At 41.6% G+C, this 18,528-nt stretch overlaps 1 protein-coding gene across 1 annotated transcript; it reads left to right on the forward strand.

Annotated features, from left to right (window-relative positions):
• The first annotated feature begins 807 nt into the window (after nt 1–807).
• Nucleotides 808–18,390, forward strand: inpp5l (inositol polyphosphate-5-phosphatase L). Its single transcript, XM_050051085.1, has 16 exons — nt 808–1,308; nt 5,748–5,789; nt 6,207–6,307; nt 7,259–7,346; nt 11,262–11,325; nt 11,914–12,017; nt 12,305–12,357; nt 13,769–13,888; nt 14,127–14,211; nt 14,305–14,400; nt 14,485–14,559; nt 14,900–14,973; nt 15,615–15,726; nt 16,011–16,079; nt 16,160–16,219; nt 18,058–18,390. The coding sequence occupies exons 1-15, from the start codon at nt 1,249–1,251 to the stop codon at nt 16,199–16,201; spliced, it is 1,185 nt and encodes a 394-aa protein (XP_049907042.1). The 5' UTR covers nt 808–1,248; the 3' UTR covers nt 16,202–16,219; nt 18,058–18,390.
• Nucleotides 18,391–18,528: the final 138 nt, after the last annotated feature.

Below are 18,528 nucleotides of genomic sequence, written 5' to 3' on the forward strand. Positions count from 1 at the left end.
TGAGTAACTTCCTGTTGAGACGACACAGAATGACGCTGTGGTATGTTGAGTGGTGAGATGAGTCCTCAGGTAGTTTAAGAGGATCCACACCTGAATTAAGAACTCCAATATGTTTTCCCCTGGTCAAGGAAAGTTTAGTTAATATTTATGAACATGAACTACTCTCTGCCAAGGCCAGAAACCAGAGAAGTCTCAAACTTGTGATGTCATATGGTATAAAGTCTGAAGCTGCTCCATAGACAATGACTTGGAGTCTGATTTTGGGTCCCACACAATGTTTTTCTTTCTTTTATGTACTCAAATTAGCTTTATTTTACTGCATGCATCCTTATACTCAGAACATTCCCCTGTGTGCTCTCAGTGTCAACAATTCACTGTCTATGGACTTTACTTTTTGACATCACAAATTTGAGTTATAGCAGTCCAGATTTTGCATTTGGGTGACATGTTCATGTTTACTAATATTATACTAATAATATAACTGTCTTAGACCATGAGAATTGCATGTAAGAATCTTGACAATGGGTTGTACATAATGGTAGTTTGCATTATCTTCCAAGTTACTACTATAGAGCATGGTTCAATAGGGTTTGAGGTTGTGTTAATATAATGGGTTAAATTAAGTGGATCATTTGCAATGCAGGCAAAACACACAGGTTTCTATGGCAATGTAATATTATGGGATTATCTTCACAGGAGGTTACACTGAGGAGTGATGGCAACGGCTTTGACTCAGCGGAGGTGAAGTTAACATAAGGAAGACAGCAATGGGCTGCTCTCGGTGAAGGGGCGGAGGCGGAGCAAAACTCAAGGCTGACTGTAACTGCTTGGTCCGGTTATCAAGGCAGCAGCAGATGCGCCGTCCATGCCGCTTTAAGTCCACTAAGAAGCCACTAGTCCAATTACCCGAGAGGAGAGGAGGCGGAAATCCACGCATGTAGGCTACAAAACCAATTTACCGCTCCTCGGCTCGACGATGGATATGAGCGCGGCTCCGGCATATGATGACGACCTGACACGACAGCCCGCCATAACCAAACAAGTTGGACCAGCAGCGCCTCAGTGTCACCACCAGAGAGATGCTGGTGTATTTTGAGAAGTGCTAGTCGCGATTTGGGGCTCACACATTAAGCCTGTGTAAGCTGCTGGACGGTGTGTGTGTCACAGGCCTGCTGCTGCTGCTGCAGCCGCGTCACTCGGCGACGCTCCGGAGTTTCCTCGCGCTGTTTGTGAAGGTGGATCATTAACATGGAAACATACACTGATGTGCTGCTCGTCACCGCGAATGTCGGGTCACTCTTTGACAATGTAAGTAGACTGGTCGGAGAGTAACATTAAAACTACACCAGACTGCGGTGCTGCCAGGGGATTATACTTAATGCTGTTAGGCTGATGGAGAGGGAATAATTAGGTAAGGTAAGTTTTACCTTCAATGGGCTGCTCCTGCTGCTAGCTTACATCTCTGGGAGGATGTAACAAGTGTGCTAACGTCTTGACGCGTTAATGAACTGTTACTATAAATGTAGCCTAATTATTGTGTGTTATGGAGCTAATATTGTACCGTCGAGATAATTAGTCGTGTTTATTTATTTGTCGGCTGTCAGTAACGTGCTCAATAGTGTTCACCCGCTGAACGCCACGAGCCAAAGTTATGTATTTATACGTGGGATGCGAAAGTTTCACACCTCGCGTGAGAGGCAGAGCGTACAGTGAGAGGTGAGTGTTACACTTAAATCTGTGACCCTTTGATATTGTGACACTGAAAGGTCAGCTATGAAAATATGTTGAAATGTTCACTAAATAATTTACAGGTAGACAAAATAAGCCTGTATGTGACGTGTATTTAAAGTATATATATCTCTCTCTATATATGTGTGTGTGTGTGTATAAAGAGAGATGGTCACAATTGATTGAATGATTACATTAGCTAACACATAATGACTGTAGTAAAAAAGGAGTAATCTTTGACATGTACTTTATTGTATTTATCTGACTTATGAATTTGGTGACACAGGGGTCATCACATGTTGGCCACATTCTGTTGTGTTTACCTAACTAATCATAAGTGTGTTTGTCACCGCAGTGGTCGTCCATACCCTCTAAAGAAAGAAGGAAAGGATTCCTTTTATGTCACTCTGTTGTTATTTTATATATTACACACACACAGGCCCTGTACTTATAGACGTGCATTAATGGAGAGATGTCAGAGCGAGTGGGCTGCTCATGGACAGAGGCCTCGAGTAGTTGGGGTTTCGATGCCTTGCTAAGGTGCACGTTGGCCAGCATGAACTGGCATCTCTCCAGCCACCAGTCCACACTCTGTGTTTGATGCATATGGGGATTTGAGCCAGTGACCCTTTGGTTCTCAAGCCACGTCCCCACACACTGAGCTACTGCCACCACCTAAAATAGCATTAGACACCCCCACCTGTTATTTATATAAATTTGTCTTATGTAAACCCTCTCCAGGTGTTCGCCCACCCCCTAAGAATCATCCTCACCTTTCACAACTGGCAGCTGCTCCATGTGCAATCAATCCCTGTTGAAAATCACTGGTTATTGTGTTAGCACAGGGAGTCAGTTTATGGTGTTCTTACTGTATGGCCTTTACATAATCAGCTCCAGTGACATCACTACATTTCTATAATGTTATCTAAGTTTCTAGCCCAATCTTAAATGTTTATGTCTTTAAAAACTATCACTGCGACCACTTTGTCGGAGGGATTCAAGAAAGCAGATTGTAATTTAATTATTGTAAAGAGGGGTTTTAGTTTTGCCTCTGCTGGGCTGACAAAACTTCCAGACAGTGCTGGGAGGAGGGCCCTTACACTCAATGGAAATTTGGCTCAGGACCATGTTTCCGGTTGCCAGATCTGGCTCCAATGAAAACATGTTAGATCCCATTGTGGGAGATATGTAAACAGATGAAAATCTTACCCCAGGAGACTTGAGCTGCTCTACTGACTTAGGCCCCCCCTATTTCTATAAACACTCCCTAACGTTCACCCAGCCTTTGGGATAAGAGCAAGACCTTAAGCACATCACAGGATAAATCCTATGGCTTTTGCAGACAAGCTGAGTGTCCTGTCAGAGTGATTTAGCCAGTGAGACAGCGACTTTAACTGCGACTCTGAGCCAACGCTAACATTTCTATGGCACACCATAGCAGTATCTTGGAGATCATTGTTTCTTGAGAGCTTGTTTAATGACTATGTATAGACTGGGTTCCACTGAATAGATGTTTTTGTTGTGCAAACCTTCCCTTTATGCATACAAATTGTGTCAGACATGAGCAACACTTGCTGGAACACATTATTGCTAAAGACTCATTTTAGCCAATTTTCATTACCAGCTCGGAACAACAAAGCATTAACTTTATCACCAGGCTGGATCCATTAAAGCTAACAGTTTCTTTGGAGCAGTGCGGCTGTAGAAGCTCACTTAGGGCCTCTCTTGTTTAAGATTCCCGGTCTTGTTGCATTACTCAGTGCTATTAGTTTGCCACAGAGAGAAAACTGTTTTGTTGCTGGATTGTGTGCGGTCAGTTCTGTAGATGTAGGTTTTCCTCCTTTTATTTTTAATGTACCACAGAATTGTATCTTGAGTGCTGTATGAACTTAATCTCTAAAACATACTGTATTTTACACTTATATATAAATGTATCAGTGTCAGTGGACAGAGCTTACGTTCATGCTCAGGAGCACATACATACTGTGTTAGTAGCCAGAATGACGTGAGCAAGTCATTCCCGCCACACTGCCATGCAAATATACTATGCAAAGCCATTTTTCAGCTGGCATGAATGCACCTGGCGTCGCATGACATACATTACTTTGCGACAGGAAAATTCTGCATTGTAAGACAGGACATCTTCACATGCCACAATTTAGGAGCAGTTATTGATGTACTGCTGATGGTTTTCAAAATTGCCAGAGGAGCCAGATTTAGAGTCAGAGAGGATTCTCTGGTGTGAGAATCAAGAGGCTTTTACTGTCAGTGTAACTGTGAGGTTAACATTTAATTTTACACAGCATGTGGGGGGCAAACATTTGTCACACCGGTACCTGTGCTTTTACTACCCTAATTCAGTTAATTAAGTTATTTATCAATTTACAGCTACTGACAGTGTAAATGTAATTCAGGTAGATCCAAACATATTTGCTAATTTTGATACTATTCCAGATGTCTGACATTTTCAACATCTTTCTATTGTATCTGCAACCCCTCGAGAGCAAGTCAGAGTCACAAATCTATCATCAAGGTCAAATGTTCTCGTCTGAAAATCACTAAAAGTAATCAATGTTAATGTATAATTAGTGATGTTGTGTAACTATTTCATAATTTGTACGCTATTTTTGATTTTTTTGGAAACAAAGCAATCAAATACTGACTTTGAAATTGATTACCATGGCAATGATTGAAGACTCAATGCGCTGAATGACAGTATCAGTGAAAACTACCCCTTTAAATGTAATTATCACTCTCTTTTTATTGGTGCCTTTTGTGTTCAGTCAAATTTGTTCAATAAATAAATAAATGTTGGACTTAATTTTTTTTAATTAAAAAAAAAAAATTGAACAAGCAATCTGTTGTATTTTAGCAGTGTACTGAAAGCAGCTCAAAGGCAGAAATGAGTACACTTTAATATCTGTTTATCACAATTAATATTGTTGTCATGATATTCAACAATGTCACTGCACATTTTCTTTTTATTGTGCAGCCCTATTGTTTTGTGTAAGATTCAGGCCTATCTGAATGCCTTACCCACACATATTCTCCTGTATGCTCAGCTGTCAGGTGTCCATGAAATTTAAAACTCACCTCTCAGGTATGATGTGAGAGTGGTGGCATGATTATCACAGGCGCAGCTAGACTTGAATGAGACTACATCCTGGAAACTTCAACCAATGGAACACACAGGATAATATTTCCAGACAATCTTTATTGTTTGTTATACCGTGAGAGTGAATTATAGCTCAGAGTATTTCCTTTCAGTGATTGGTGACTTCCTGAATTCCATTGTCTGTTAGCTGGTAATGTAATTTTAAAGCCATGAGGCTATAATGTTGTTTTTGATTAATAAATATTTAATGTTTGTAGGGTATTCTGTAAAATATTAAAATTTCTCATGTTGTGCAGTATGACGGAAGCTTCATAATGAAATCTTATCTATGCAGTAGTTTGTAGTTGCTCATATTGACAGGCCCACCCTGTGCACTTAGTGGTTTGTCACTAAGTGCACTTGACGATGAAGATAAAGTTGTTAGTCTGGAAACATACCTGTGAACTTCAAAGTAGTGTTAGCCAGATTACTTTGTTAATGTCAGCTTGTCAGAGAACATGCTTTAGCTGTAAATACGGTATATTTGTAAAGTATTATACTGTTTATACAGTGATGCTACAACAGTATGCTGCTTAGTATATGGATATTTAACATTGTGTGCATAGGCTGGTGTCTTCAGCTTGGTTGCTAGCTGAAAAGGCTGGTGCTTAGTGTGTTTAACGGCCAGGGTAAGCTAGTTAGTCAGACAGGACTTTCAGTTGCTCCACTGATGAAATGTGTAGAAAGAAATGTGAAGAGGAAATGCAATGTGGTGAGGATAAAGAAACGTTGAGTGGAGACAATAGCTGTAAATAATTAAATGGTTTACAACTTGTTGCTCTGCTCAAGGTGGCCCCAAAAAACAAATAATCCCAGGTTTAGTGTACCATACCAATGATTATTTCTTGTCTTTGTCGTTTTATAGGTTGGTGAAATTCAAAATGAATGGTTACAAGAATTGTATAAGGTAAGTCTGGCCTCATGGGTCTTGCGTAAATAATTCCCACTTTTAAATATTTAGTTTTTCCACTCATCACCGGCAGTGTCACATATTTCTCTCTTACATTTTGTGCAGTCTGGCTTATATCAGGCAAATAAAAACTGTCACATAGTTGGTTCTGGCCCACGTTTGTAGGCTTCTTGCATCTTTACATTGGTGACATCCTAACATACACAACAGCTCCATGTTCGTCTGGAAAACGGATACCGTGCTGATGACTGATAACATAGGCACACCAGAAATTTAATCACAGGAAAAATCCATATGACCCCTAATGGATAGTTTACTTCATCCTGTAACACGCACTGTCGACCCCCTACACTCCTCATTGCTCTGTAATGTAAGACGTGTAGACTAAGACCTGTTTGCGTTGCTTTGTTACAGACTATCCACAGCCACAAGCCCCAGTTCATCGCCCTGCACTTTCAGGAGGTCGGAGGGAAGGACTACATGGTCAACATGGGCCATGCTGAAAACTTCTTTCGGTAGGACTCGTGCTACTCATGATCCATCCTGCTCAGTACAGTCATGTTCTTCCATCACCATGTGTCCGACAGTGTCACAAACTTCCTCTCTCATCTTGCACCTGATTATTGTCATCATTAATCTGTTAATCATTTAGTCTATAAAATGTCAAAAGACAGTAGAACAATGCCCATCACAGTGTCCCAAAGCCCACGCTTGTTTTTTTTCCATTCAAGAGTCCCAGACCCAAACATATTCAGTTCACAATCACAGAAGATAAAGAACAAACATCAACAAACATTGACATTTGAGAAGCTAGAACCGGTTTAGTTTTGGCAATCGTGCTCAGAGGTATACTGTGCAGGAACTGTGGGTTACTGTTTGTAAACACAACATTCAAATTTGGCCCCTCCTCCCTACACTACCCCGCAAGCTACTATTGTAGGAACATTTATTGTTATGGAAAAGCTGATGGCCTGACTAACAGAGAACAGGCCAACTCCGTGTCACTCTTCATCCCAATCCTCTCCTTCAGTACTCGCCAGGGAAGGTGAAAGCCAACTGCAGATTGACTCTTTGTGGACTCTTTGTCCGCTTGGCGTTCACCTCACTATATTTGTGTTTTGTTTTTTCCTGGCCCTATGTTAGAGATTTTAATAGCAGATGCATGCTGCCTACGGTCTGGCACCTGGTTGCTAACTGACCTCACGTGCGCTATGCCCAGGAACATCCCGATCACAGCAAAATTATATGAAAATACAGGCAGAGGGCAGCGTCTCAGCAGATACATACACAGCTACACACTTTTTTAGTGGGTCATAAATGATAATTGAAAGGGATCTGCATATTATACCTTCAAAAATCTGTCCTTTGCCCATTAACCCACTAGTATCTTCAGCTACAGGTCTATAGGAGCAAACCTTTCTGCTCTGTTGCCTAATATAAGCTCTGTTGTACTCTGTTGTTTCCAGGAACATTGAGTCCAGTGAGCAAATGAAAGACTTTGACAGGGTCTGCATCTACGTGGACAACCAGTTCCAAACAGAGGAGAGCTTCACGGTAAGAAACACACTCAGAGTAGTTCACATGTTTGTCCACTAGATGGGGTCCTCCTCCATGTTAATGCTCAGAGGTAGTTGGAGGTGTTCGGTCCGCTCAGCTGATGGGGATGAGTGAAAAGCAGGAGCTTGTTGCTGGTCAACATTTTATGAAATACTTTACGAGTTTGTTGTAATCTACAATCTAACACACGATTTGTTTTGGAAAACAGCAACCATCTGGCTGCATTTCTAGGTCATGTCAAAAAAGAATGTTCCAAAGTTTTGTTTACTGAGAATACACTGTAAAAAATGGACAGAGATGAGCTCTTTTTTTTTTTATAAAATAAGAGAAGAGAAAACATGCCATCAAAACCAGTGGTAATGGAATAAAATTTAGTGTGCTCACAAAACATCTTAGCAAATTTGACTGTAAAAAACATTTTATCATCTTTTGTTTTTTCTTTTAAAATGCTATCATGGGATTTTTTGATCAAGCGAAGACTGTTCTGTACGCCTTTACGTTTTCCATTCCTGATTAAGATACGAGCAAAAACACATCAAATCTCACACCCTAAAAACATGCTGTCATAGATGGGGACACAGATTGTCCTACAAATATGAGTTGTTGTTGTTGTGGTGTGTGTGTGTGTGTGTGTGTGTGTGTGTGTGTGTTTGCGCATGATTATGGACTCTGTTTCATCCATCAAGGCTCGCTGCACATGTCAGACATGTTCAAAACAACAGCTTATCTAAGTGACATTGATCTCAGAGATGTAGCGTGAAACAATGTAGCAGTCGCCACAGTGTGAACACAAACAGAGGAGATGTACTTAAAGACAAGTTTGTTGAGTCACTCATGCCTCTACCTGCGTCTCTTAACCTCATTTATTGTTGAACCTAGAGCTCGTCTCTTTAGATGAAGTCTGACCCACTGCTCTTCAGAGCCTAGCAGGACGCTGCTCGGGTCATGGGCTCAGCCTCAATCTCTGCACCTGTCGTGAAAGCCATTTCTTGCGTCCAACTTCTTATTTCAGTGACCTCACTCAGTTTTTAGTTTTTTCTGTGGATTTGAACTGTGTTACAGAGTTGCTCGTAACAGGTTAGTCAGTATTAGTTTGCCTCAAACTCTGCCCTGGTTGGGAGTAACACCTCCCCCGGTTGCGAAAAGTGGCTGAGTATTTCTTAAACTATTAACCCTTACTCCTCCCATGTGATACCCCCACACTGGATGTCTGACAGTAGGGGTCAATGGCTGCATCTGTGCACTGAAGGTGTGCGAAGTAAAAAGGAGAAAGTCAATGGCCAGGTGTGGGGGAGACAGGCCAAAGTCAATACATTTAACTCTAGATTAAAACTATTGATCCCAGCCCATTTGTGCACGATAAATAAAGTGTGAGGGGGGGGTGTAGAAGACAGCTGGGACTAAGTTTCCCCTGCGCTCGAGTGTTCGCACCCTCCGCTGTTTGCCCTGAGAGGGTTGCAGCCCCCCCCTCCCCACCCCTCCTAATGCCTCATTCTCATTTCGTCTGTGCCACCTGCATTGATTTTCAATTTGTTTCCCCCTGGCTGCGGATCATCAGTTATATGGCCAAGAGAGAGTTTGGGGGGTTCTGCTTTCAGAGCGGCTGCAGGAGGAGAGGGGGCAGACTTGCATGCATTCCCAGTACAAATGGTGTTTTGATAAAAAATCACTTGTAAGTCAATATTTTTTTATTAAACTGTGCACAAACCTGATTGATGAAGATAGGTGTTTGGCAGAGTATGTGGAGGAGAATGTGTATCTGTGTTTGAGAGTGTGTGTGTACTTTGCAGCACTGTTTGAACAAAAACATTGTCACTAATCCAACATAAACTTAGCCAAATTTAGATTCGTCTTCCCGAGGTAATTATCAGAGTATAGACCTTGAAACCCCTACAAGAATTAAAATGTTGCTCTAATTTTGTTAACCTAATACTACAATACTGCTCCTCAGAAACATTCTGTAGTCAGCTTTTAGTTTTAGCATTAACTTAAAAGCCCTATCAGACCCTTTCAGATAACTCCCCGACTCGAACCTTAGTTTGGACAAGTTGGTCACTAATTGCCGCTCACGGAGACACTTCCATTTTATTAAATGAGGATGACTTTGGCACTGAAGATAAATGAACTCTTCAGGGAGAGATCTCTCATGCTCTGGCTGGGTGTGTGTGTGTGTGTGTGTGTGTGTGTGTGTGTGTGTGTGTGTGTAAGGGGGGGGTTGCACAGCGGTCCGTCACGCCCCGAGCCCTCTGAGCACTGGCTGATTTTTCTTCGGCCCCCAGTCACAGCGGCAGCGTTGGCAGACAGCGAGCCTACTGCTTAATACCTTTTAAATTGTTTTAATTTTCTGTCTTTATTGATCTCACAGGGCATGATTAATCAGATCAGTGGAGCAGGCAGTTAGTACATTAAAAATTGTCAGCCCCATGTCAGAGATGATTGGGTGCTGAAGTGTGTGTATGGAGGGGGCCGGTATGTGGATGTGTCGTGCAGTTATGTGTTTACTTTGAACGTCTCTATTCTTTAAAGTTTCATGTGTCTTGGGGAGAGTAACAATATACTGTGTCGCCCTGGATCGTTCAATACGCGGCTCACAATTTAGCTCACATGATGGGGAAATTAACCATTCAATTTGTCATCTCAGAGGTTGAGTTGAGATGATGATTTTGATGTTTAGGTTTTATTGTGGATCGCTGCAGTGAAACCACTCTGAATGGATCACACAGAGCTCAATAGTTCCATTTAGAAACCTTAAGTTTATTGCTCTGATGTTGAATTAGAAAATGTATTGTCTGAATTATGTATGGATAATGCAGGGTTCCTGCAGATCCATTAAATTAATTAACCTAAAAATAAGGCCTTAATTGGTGTTAAAATGTCTTATATCCGTTTTGTAAAGTCTTAAAAATCCTATGTTTTATGTAGCTTGCTAAATGCCTCTCTGATTAATGTAACGCTTTTCAGAATGGTAGAACCAACAACAATCATATTTTGTTTCCAGCCGGGATCCACTGTCCACCTGTCTGCTTGCTAGCTGTCAGAGTACCCCGAATGATATGTGGAAGTGGAAATTTAAAAATAAATTGGCTATTTAATCAAGATTTCTTGGCATTGCTGAAACCACTACACGGCAATACATACGCAGCCCTTTTCAAACTTGCCTTAATGGGAATCAAGGCAGCAGAATTCAACAACCTATTTTCCAGTTCTGCTCTACTGCGACAAGATGAAAAAGTATGTTACAATAAAAGTTTGGGCACATATTACCCTAAGTAACTGATGTCGGCTCATGTTTTTTCCCCTTTAATTTTAGTGATTGTAAAATTGGGTGCAGCACAGTGGTGCAGTGGTTAGCATTGTTGCCTGTAGCCTGCATGTTCTCCCCGCGTCAGCGTTGTTGTTCTCCAGGTACTCTGGCTTCCTCCCACAGGCCGAAGATAGATTGGGTTAATTGGTGACTCTAAATTTTCTATAGGTGTGAATGTGAGCGTGAATGATTGTTTGTCTCTATGTGTCAGCCCTGTGATAGTCATGCAGCCTGTCCAGGGTGTACCCTGCCTCTTGCCCAGTGTCAGCTGGGATAGGCTCCAGCCCCCCGCGACCCCCAACAGGAGGGTGCATTTCATTCTGAGTGGCTTTAAAAAGATCTTATAAAGCCTTGAATCTGACTTGCCTTACGCTGTAGGAACCCCATTCTTGTGTTCTTTTGCAGCACGTGTCTGAAACTAAAGGTGTCTACAACAACATAAAAAATATAATGTCGGTATGAACATCTTGGACTGTTATCACAGCTAAAAACTCCTGCACTTTTGTGATGTTTGTGGTTAAACTGAAATGGATATATAGAACTTTTTTATGATATGACTTTTTTGGCAGATATATTTGTGACATTTATTTCTCTCTCTTTCTCCACAGGCTTTGGGGAGCATGTACTTCATTCACAAGACTCTGAAAAACATCTATCAGTATGATTTTAAAGGTGAAAACTTGCAGTAATTTTTGTCATTCGTCAGCTGGTGATGTATTTATATTGCCTTTTTCTTAAAAACAAAAAAAGAGAGATGATTTTACAAACATACAACATAAACCACTCCTCTTAGATCCTGTTCTGTCTTGGTATTGGCTCATAAATGGCTCCTACCTTCAATAGAATAAGAGCAATGTTGCGTATGATTGGCAAGATTCTTGTCATTTTTTAATATCAGGAACTTCAGGACATTTCTCCGTGTATAATGACAGTTTGATGTCCCACCCCTCCTGGCCAGATATTTGCAAAGAACCTGAATTTAAAGCGGAGCCGTTATTTTCCTGCTGCATAGTCCAGTCACGTTAGGCGTGAAAAAGCTCCTCAGAAAAGCTTATGGAAGAACCATAAACATCCTGCAGCTGCCACTCGCTGTGTGGCCCAAACCGATTGTTGTTCACCAAACACAGTCTAATGGCTCGCTTATAGATCCTCTCATCACGTATGCCGCTCTGATGAGGTTAACACCAGTTTATTGATTGCTGTTTGCATGTTTTCTCACTCTTTTACATGTCACCACCCCTCTCTCACTCCCCCGCGCAGTTAAGGATTTTAAAGCAGTGTCAGGACAGAACAAGCACGTGGGCGCTCTGGACGGGGTCACCACAGTGGAGAAAGAAAAATTCCCAAAGAATTTCTGGCCTGATGTGAGTATGTATGCATGAGTGTGCATGTGTGTATACCTACATTTGTCTGTGTGTGTGCGTGTATGTGGCGACTGTGTGACTGTGTGTGCAGGTGTGGGGAGGGGTACGTGAGGGCCAAAGGGAGATGTTGGGACAAATGAGTCTACTGGGGCTGCAGGGGGCTGTCTGCCCGCTCTGACAGGGAGATGAGACAAATTATGTGAAAGAATCAATAATTATCAGTTTGGCCCTTCAAAGACACGGCTCACTGCTGTTTAGTGACTCACTCTAATTTATCTCTGTTGCAGTTCAAGTGGTCCAGAAAGGGCTTCATGAGGACCCGCTGGATCATACACAACCAGTACGTACCATGCACCGACCTCACCTTGATAAGAAGAACTCACTTTCACTTTTGGTTCTTTGTTGAGTTTTGGGAAATCCAGTTGTTGGAAAAATGATTCTGATAAACTAGCACCCTTGTGGCCGTGTGGGTTGCATTGCTCAAACAGCTTTGAAAGCCTGTGTGTTCATCTGTTACTCATAACACATAAAAACACAGAAGCCCTGGTTTGATGCAATAGCTGTCAAAATTCTCCAAAATTAGAAGTGAAGAAATGGAAATCGTGGATGATTTAAAACACAAAAAGACAGTCTGTTTTTTTCCTTTCTGTTTCTAACTACCTCAGAGGAGGACTGTTCCTCTGAGGACTGACTGAAATTTTACAACACTAGTGCCAATACTTTTGACTTTAGGTTTTGACATTTATAAAAAAGAATACTTTTTTTACACCTTACTTTGAGTTACATTAACTTGTATTTCTGCATATTTAAAGGAGCATTTTATTAGCATTCTTTAATTAACAGTGGATCACATGATTCTGCAGTTCAGATCAGCTCTACAAAGCATTTTAGCATCTTTTAGCTCATTGTTTTGGTTATACAACTCACAAATTTACTGAACTCAAACCCAAATCAGAAACAATCACTCACTTCTGCTACAGTGACTCAAACTCACACTGTCTGTTTTCTCATCACCCCAATCAATATTGTTGTCTTTGTTGCACCCTGTGGACGTTTTAACAAAACTTTGGAATTCTAAATTTAGTTTGGCAACTAAACTGTCCAATTAAAAATTATCAGCTATTTTAAATATATTCACAGTCAATGCAGCATGGTGCCCTGGTGCCAACTCAGACCATTTGCTGATTCTTAAATGACTGTGAACACACTTTTTATGATTACAGTAGCAATAATAGATATTTTAGTTCGTTTAAAACCACTGAATTGAAATAAATAAAGTTAATTATGGCCCAGGATAAATCACGTGCTGTTGCTGCTACAGCTGCCGGTGTTTTCTGCAAACTGTAGTCACTATTTGCTGTGTTGTTACCTGGGGGTAATAACAAAAGGAGCCCACAATCTGTGCGCCACAAGATCATGCTGTGAGTCAACACAGCTCCTTTGTTGGATGCACATTAATTGTTTTCCAGTGACAGCCAAAGAAAAGGAGCGACCGCTCGGCACAAAAGACAAATGTGCTTGTTTGTGGACTCAGCATTAACACGAGCACGCTCGCTGATAAGAAAGCTCGTCATGAGTGACACCGGTGTTGGCGCGCACACACACACACACACACACACACACACACACACACACATGCTCACCTATCAGATGTAAAGGCCATGGTGTTATCAAATTGTTTCCTGTTTCCTTGCTCCACCTGCCACATATCAGCATAATTTTGTCTGGGTGTTTGTGCGTGTTCTCCACAGAGGTCTGGACCTGGTCAATGTCCACCTGTTCCACGATGCCTCCAACCTCATTGCCTGCAACTCAAGTCCTTCCATTTACTCAGCCAACCGGAAAAACGCTCTCAGATATGTCATCAACAGGTCTGATTGCCAACTGCACACAACCGTGAAAACCAGGACGTGTAAAATGAACGACATGATAAGAGTGTTTCTCACAGTCTAATATCATCATGTAATCAGAGTATTTTAGGAATTTACACAAACTGACCTTTAAGTGGACTATTCTGAAATATCAATATCATATTCATGTGAATTTGTACACACTCGTTGTAAAGACCCAAACATCTGTGTGATTCTTAACTGTGCCATTTCCTTCCAGGATATCAGACAGCCGCTTCACTCCTCTGCCTTTCCTCCTGTTTGGAGATTTCAACTTCCGTCTTGACACACAGAGTCTGGTCCAGGTATCTTTTCTCCTGAAGCTCAGATGATGAGGTTGTGTATCAGCCTGACATTTTGACATAGACCCTTCCTTGTGTTTGTGTTTCTGTGAGCAGTATCTGTCCAATGCAGCAGATGTACAGACAGTAAAGAAGGACAGCAGTAACGAAGTGGAGAAGATCATCTGCGAAGAAAAAGACAATGACCACAAGGTGATTTAAAACAATCCAGTTAAGACCACTTACATTTTATTTTCACTGATGCTTTCACTTCACCTGCTTTCATTTCCCCTGCAGGTGCTGCTTCACATCGAGGAGAAGCTGTTCACCTACCTGCACCAGGCGGTTTTCAGGGAGGACAACGGCAGAGCAGTGAGAACACAGTTTAAACTTTGACCTACACTGTTCTGATCAGCTACACCGCAGACTCGGGGAAACTCTGTGTTGTGAATATAACCTATTGTACAAGAGGCTGCTTAGCAACAATCTGACGTGTCTTTGCAGATGTTAGATTAGACCCTATCAGCGGAAATACAGTCCTGTGAGTGACATTACAGTAAATACAAAAGCTCAGAGGTAAACAAAACTGTGATAACTTTGACAGTAAACTGGGTTTTCGCCCGTGCTTAAGTTGTACTCACTCACATGACTCTTGTTTTTATTGTGTGGGGATTTCTTGTTGAGCTAATCAGTAATGGCCTCTGTTCCTCAGCTTTTGAAGTATGACAAAGAAGTCGCAGCCTTTCATGATGTTATTAGGGAAGAGGACATCGTGTTTCCACCCAGGTAACTGACTTAAAACAGACTGTGTATAAACTCACACTTCTGTTGTTGTAATAGGCTGTATGAAATAATAGACTGTGACGTCACCCACTGGTTTGTGGACCATTTTTGGAGCCAGAAATGACCATATTTCGCTAGCTGCTAGCTTGGTTAGTATGGTACATTTACAGCTATAATTAGCTGTGATAATGCTAATTTTTGCAAGTGACAAACAGGCTTAAAACCATTAAAACAAAAATGTACTTACTGTAAAACTAAATCTTTAGAGGGTGTTTTAGTAAAACCAAACGATAACTTTTTTTAGGTGACCAAAACATCCCAATTATCTTTTATGAACTGAAAAGGCACTAAAATAGTGGCAGCTACAGCTACGCCTGTACTCTGTGAATCTGGGGTTATACCATGGTTCCATTACCTCACCAACATGATGCCATGGTAGCAATTTGTCAACGGACAGCACCCAGCTGCCCTCTGCTATTTTTAATGTGGCGGTATATGGGGACTGACTGGTTCTTGGAGCCAACCTCAAGTGGCCATTCCAGGAACTGCAGTTTTTGGCACTTAGCATTAGCTTCATTTGTCAGCCCTGGAGACTGCCCTTTGGTTGTTATCTCTCTAATACACTCTCTGTCTCTCCCTCTCAGTTACCCCTACAGTGAAGAGTACACTAAACCGACCCAGTACATGAACACTCGCTGTCCTGCCTGGTGTGATCGTATCCTTATGTCACACACTGCCCAAGAAGTCATCCACAGGGTCAGTCAATGCTTACAATGTGGATATGTTGACTTGGACTTCTAGCTAGTCAAAAAGTAATTGTTGATATCCACAAGTGGTATTACTTCTGCTGATTAAATGTTCAAAGGGCTTGCCATAGTTGTGCTGTCTGCAGTTGTGCTAACAACCAGACTAAGCAAAATGAATGTTCCGGTTCAATGCCAGAAGCCGTGCCCGTAATTCACACAAGGTAACATGGGGCCTATGAATAAGGTGGATAGATGTATTTTAATTTTTTACTAAAAGTTCATTCTTCTTTTCAGGGAGATGACGGTGAGAAGAGCATTGTTTACAACACAGTGGGTCCTAATGTCTGTATGGGAGACCATAAGGTAACAAATTAAATGGTGTGTTCATTGTGCAGGCAAACAAACCCGTCATGTAGAGTAACTCTGGTGTGTTTTTCTTGTAGCCGGTTTTCTTGTTCTTCGCACTGAAGACAAATGACCATTGACTCTGATCCTTCTCAGTGGTAAGAGGATGCGCCAGTGAGTGTGTGTGTATACTGTACAGCATGTGAGAGTGTGTGTGTGTCTATGTGGTGATTCCAGAGGGGGGGATTCAGTGTGTGAGAGCGATCACAGTAATCTTGCTCCAGTCCCCAGAGAGCCATAACCCAGGCTCGCCCACTGGAGTAAGGATATGAACTAAGATGAAGTGCCTGCGGGACACAAGCACTCCTTTGTGTCCAGCGTAGTCGGACCACAGGCGATCAGCACCTTTCACTGATCTATGTCTATTGAATCCTCTCCAGTGTCATTGTGGCTACACACTAAGTGCATTGCAGTGCTTTTCATTAATTACCCTCTGGATGGTCGACCAGAGAGACATGCATTGTGCTGGACAGCATATTGGCATTTTTACGGCCATGAATTTTGTTTTGCTGCCGTTTAAATTTAATTTTTTAGGGATGGACTGCTTTTTCATGAGGGTCCTTCTTCAGGGGGCTGCAAAATGATGAGTCCACGCAACGAGGAGACGAAGAAGATGCTGCAACCAGCTCCCTTTTCTTTTTGTGTTTGATATTTTGAGACACAGAACAAGTGTCAGTATTTCTGAGGCTACAATTAAGCAGCAAAGAAAGACATCCTACATTACTCATTAAAATGTATGTTAATGAGTAATGTATATATGTAATATTCAGTGTAACATGTTGCATCTTAAAGTTGAATTAAGTTACATAACAGATGAATTTATAATCATATTTGATTGGTTAGCCTCCTTTCTTAAGGAAGGTGTTCTTGTGTGCTTTATGTGCAGCTTTGAATGGCTTCCACTGGGCTCTAACTTGGTATTACCAGGATACTTTCCCCCTCCAAATGATAATTTGTATATCAGTAAGTCAACCCAGTTACAATTTGTGAAAAAAACTGTTTTTGCTTGTGGTGAACAAAGAATCCAAAAGCAAAGAAAATTCTTGATTTATCGAGGTCAAAGGGGGGGCACAATTAACAACCACTAAACTATATCAAAACACTGGTTGACAAATTCTCACACAACTCATGCAGTATAATCCTAGCTTCATTTATCCAGTCTTATGCTCAGTACTTCCCAAACAGGCGGCCCCTGTAGGGGAACTGTAGGGGAACTGAATTAAAAGTGAAACTTATCTATGCTCTCTTCCAAGCCAGACTCCACTACAAAAAAACCTTAATTTTACCTCACTGAACATGGGTGCTGCTGGTTTACAGCTGCCTCCATTACTTAAGTTTGTTTGTGTTATTTTGTGACTCTGACAAATCCAAGCTTACCCTTTAAAACACCAAAGTCACACAATAGCACAAACTAACTTATTGAGGCAGGGATAGACCAGCAGCTCCGGTGTTCAGTGAAATAAAATGACTGTTTTTGTCAATGGAGTCTGGCTTTGAAGAGTCCAGAGTGAAGTTTCCCTTTAATTCAGTTCCCCGTCAGAAAGGGCTTTCCGTTTGGGAAGTACCAACCATACGACTGGGTAATTGAGACTTGGATTATATTGCACGAGTACGAGTTGTGTGAGAGTTTGTGTTTTGATGTAGTTTTGCTATCGTCAAAGCGCACAGTGAATAACTGACATACAAATGGTCATTTGGGGGGTGAACTATTCCTTTAATAGTCAGATAATAGGGTAGACTCTTTTATAACGCGCATCAGCAAGATACTGTATCCCCCCCACTGTGTCCTGCATCTGCACTGATGATGATCTAACTGAAAAGGAAGGAAGAATTTCCACACTGCTTAAATAGAGTCCTAACTTAATCTAATCTCATTCACATGCTTTTGTTTTTGTTGGTACATAATGTGTGATGTGTGTATGTGTGTCTGCTGCAGGTCTATAACCGCACCATCCTCACTGCTCTGCCATAGTATCAGCACCAGAGGATAATCAGCATGATGGTTACCCGCCACAAACCCAGCTCTCAACCAGCAGCAGGTCCTGAAACAGTTAATCCTCTGCTGTGAAAACCCTGTCCTCACATCACTGGTGTCTCACAACTCACTGCCACATGCTCTCAACGACAATCCAAGTGACACGAGCACAGATTTATCAGCAGCTGTTATGGATTTCTTTTGCATTTTTCCAGATTCTCCACTTACTCTCAGATCTTAAAGGGAAATTTCGGTTTATTTCAACCTGTCTCCTATCGTCCTAAATTTGTTTCAAGTGACTAATGACATAAAAATAATAGTTAGCATGTTAGCCATTAGCCTAGATACAGCCGGGGCGCATAGTAGCGTCAGACCTGTTAAAACGTAGGTGAACGGGCAACCTTCAAGTGCAAAGTTAGTCCACTAAACAAG

The sequence above is a fragment of the Epinephelus moara genome, chromosome 8 (assembly GCF_006386435.1).
Source record: "Epinephelus moara isolate mb chromosome 8, YSFRI_EMoa_1.0, whole genome shotgun sequence".
NCBI lineage: Eukaryota > Metazoa > Chordata > Actinopteri > Perciformes > Serranidae > Epinephelus > Epinephelus moara.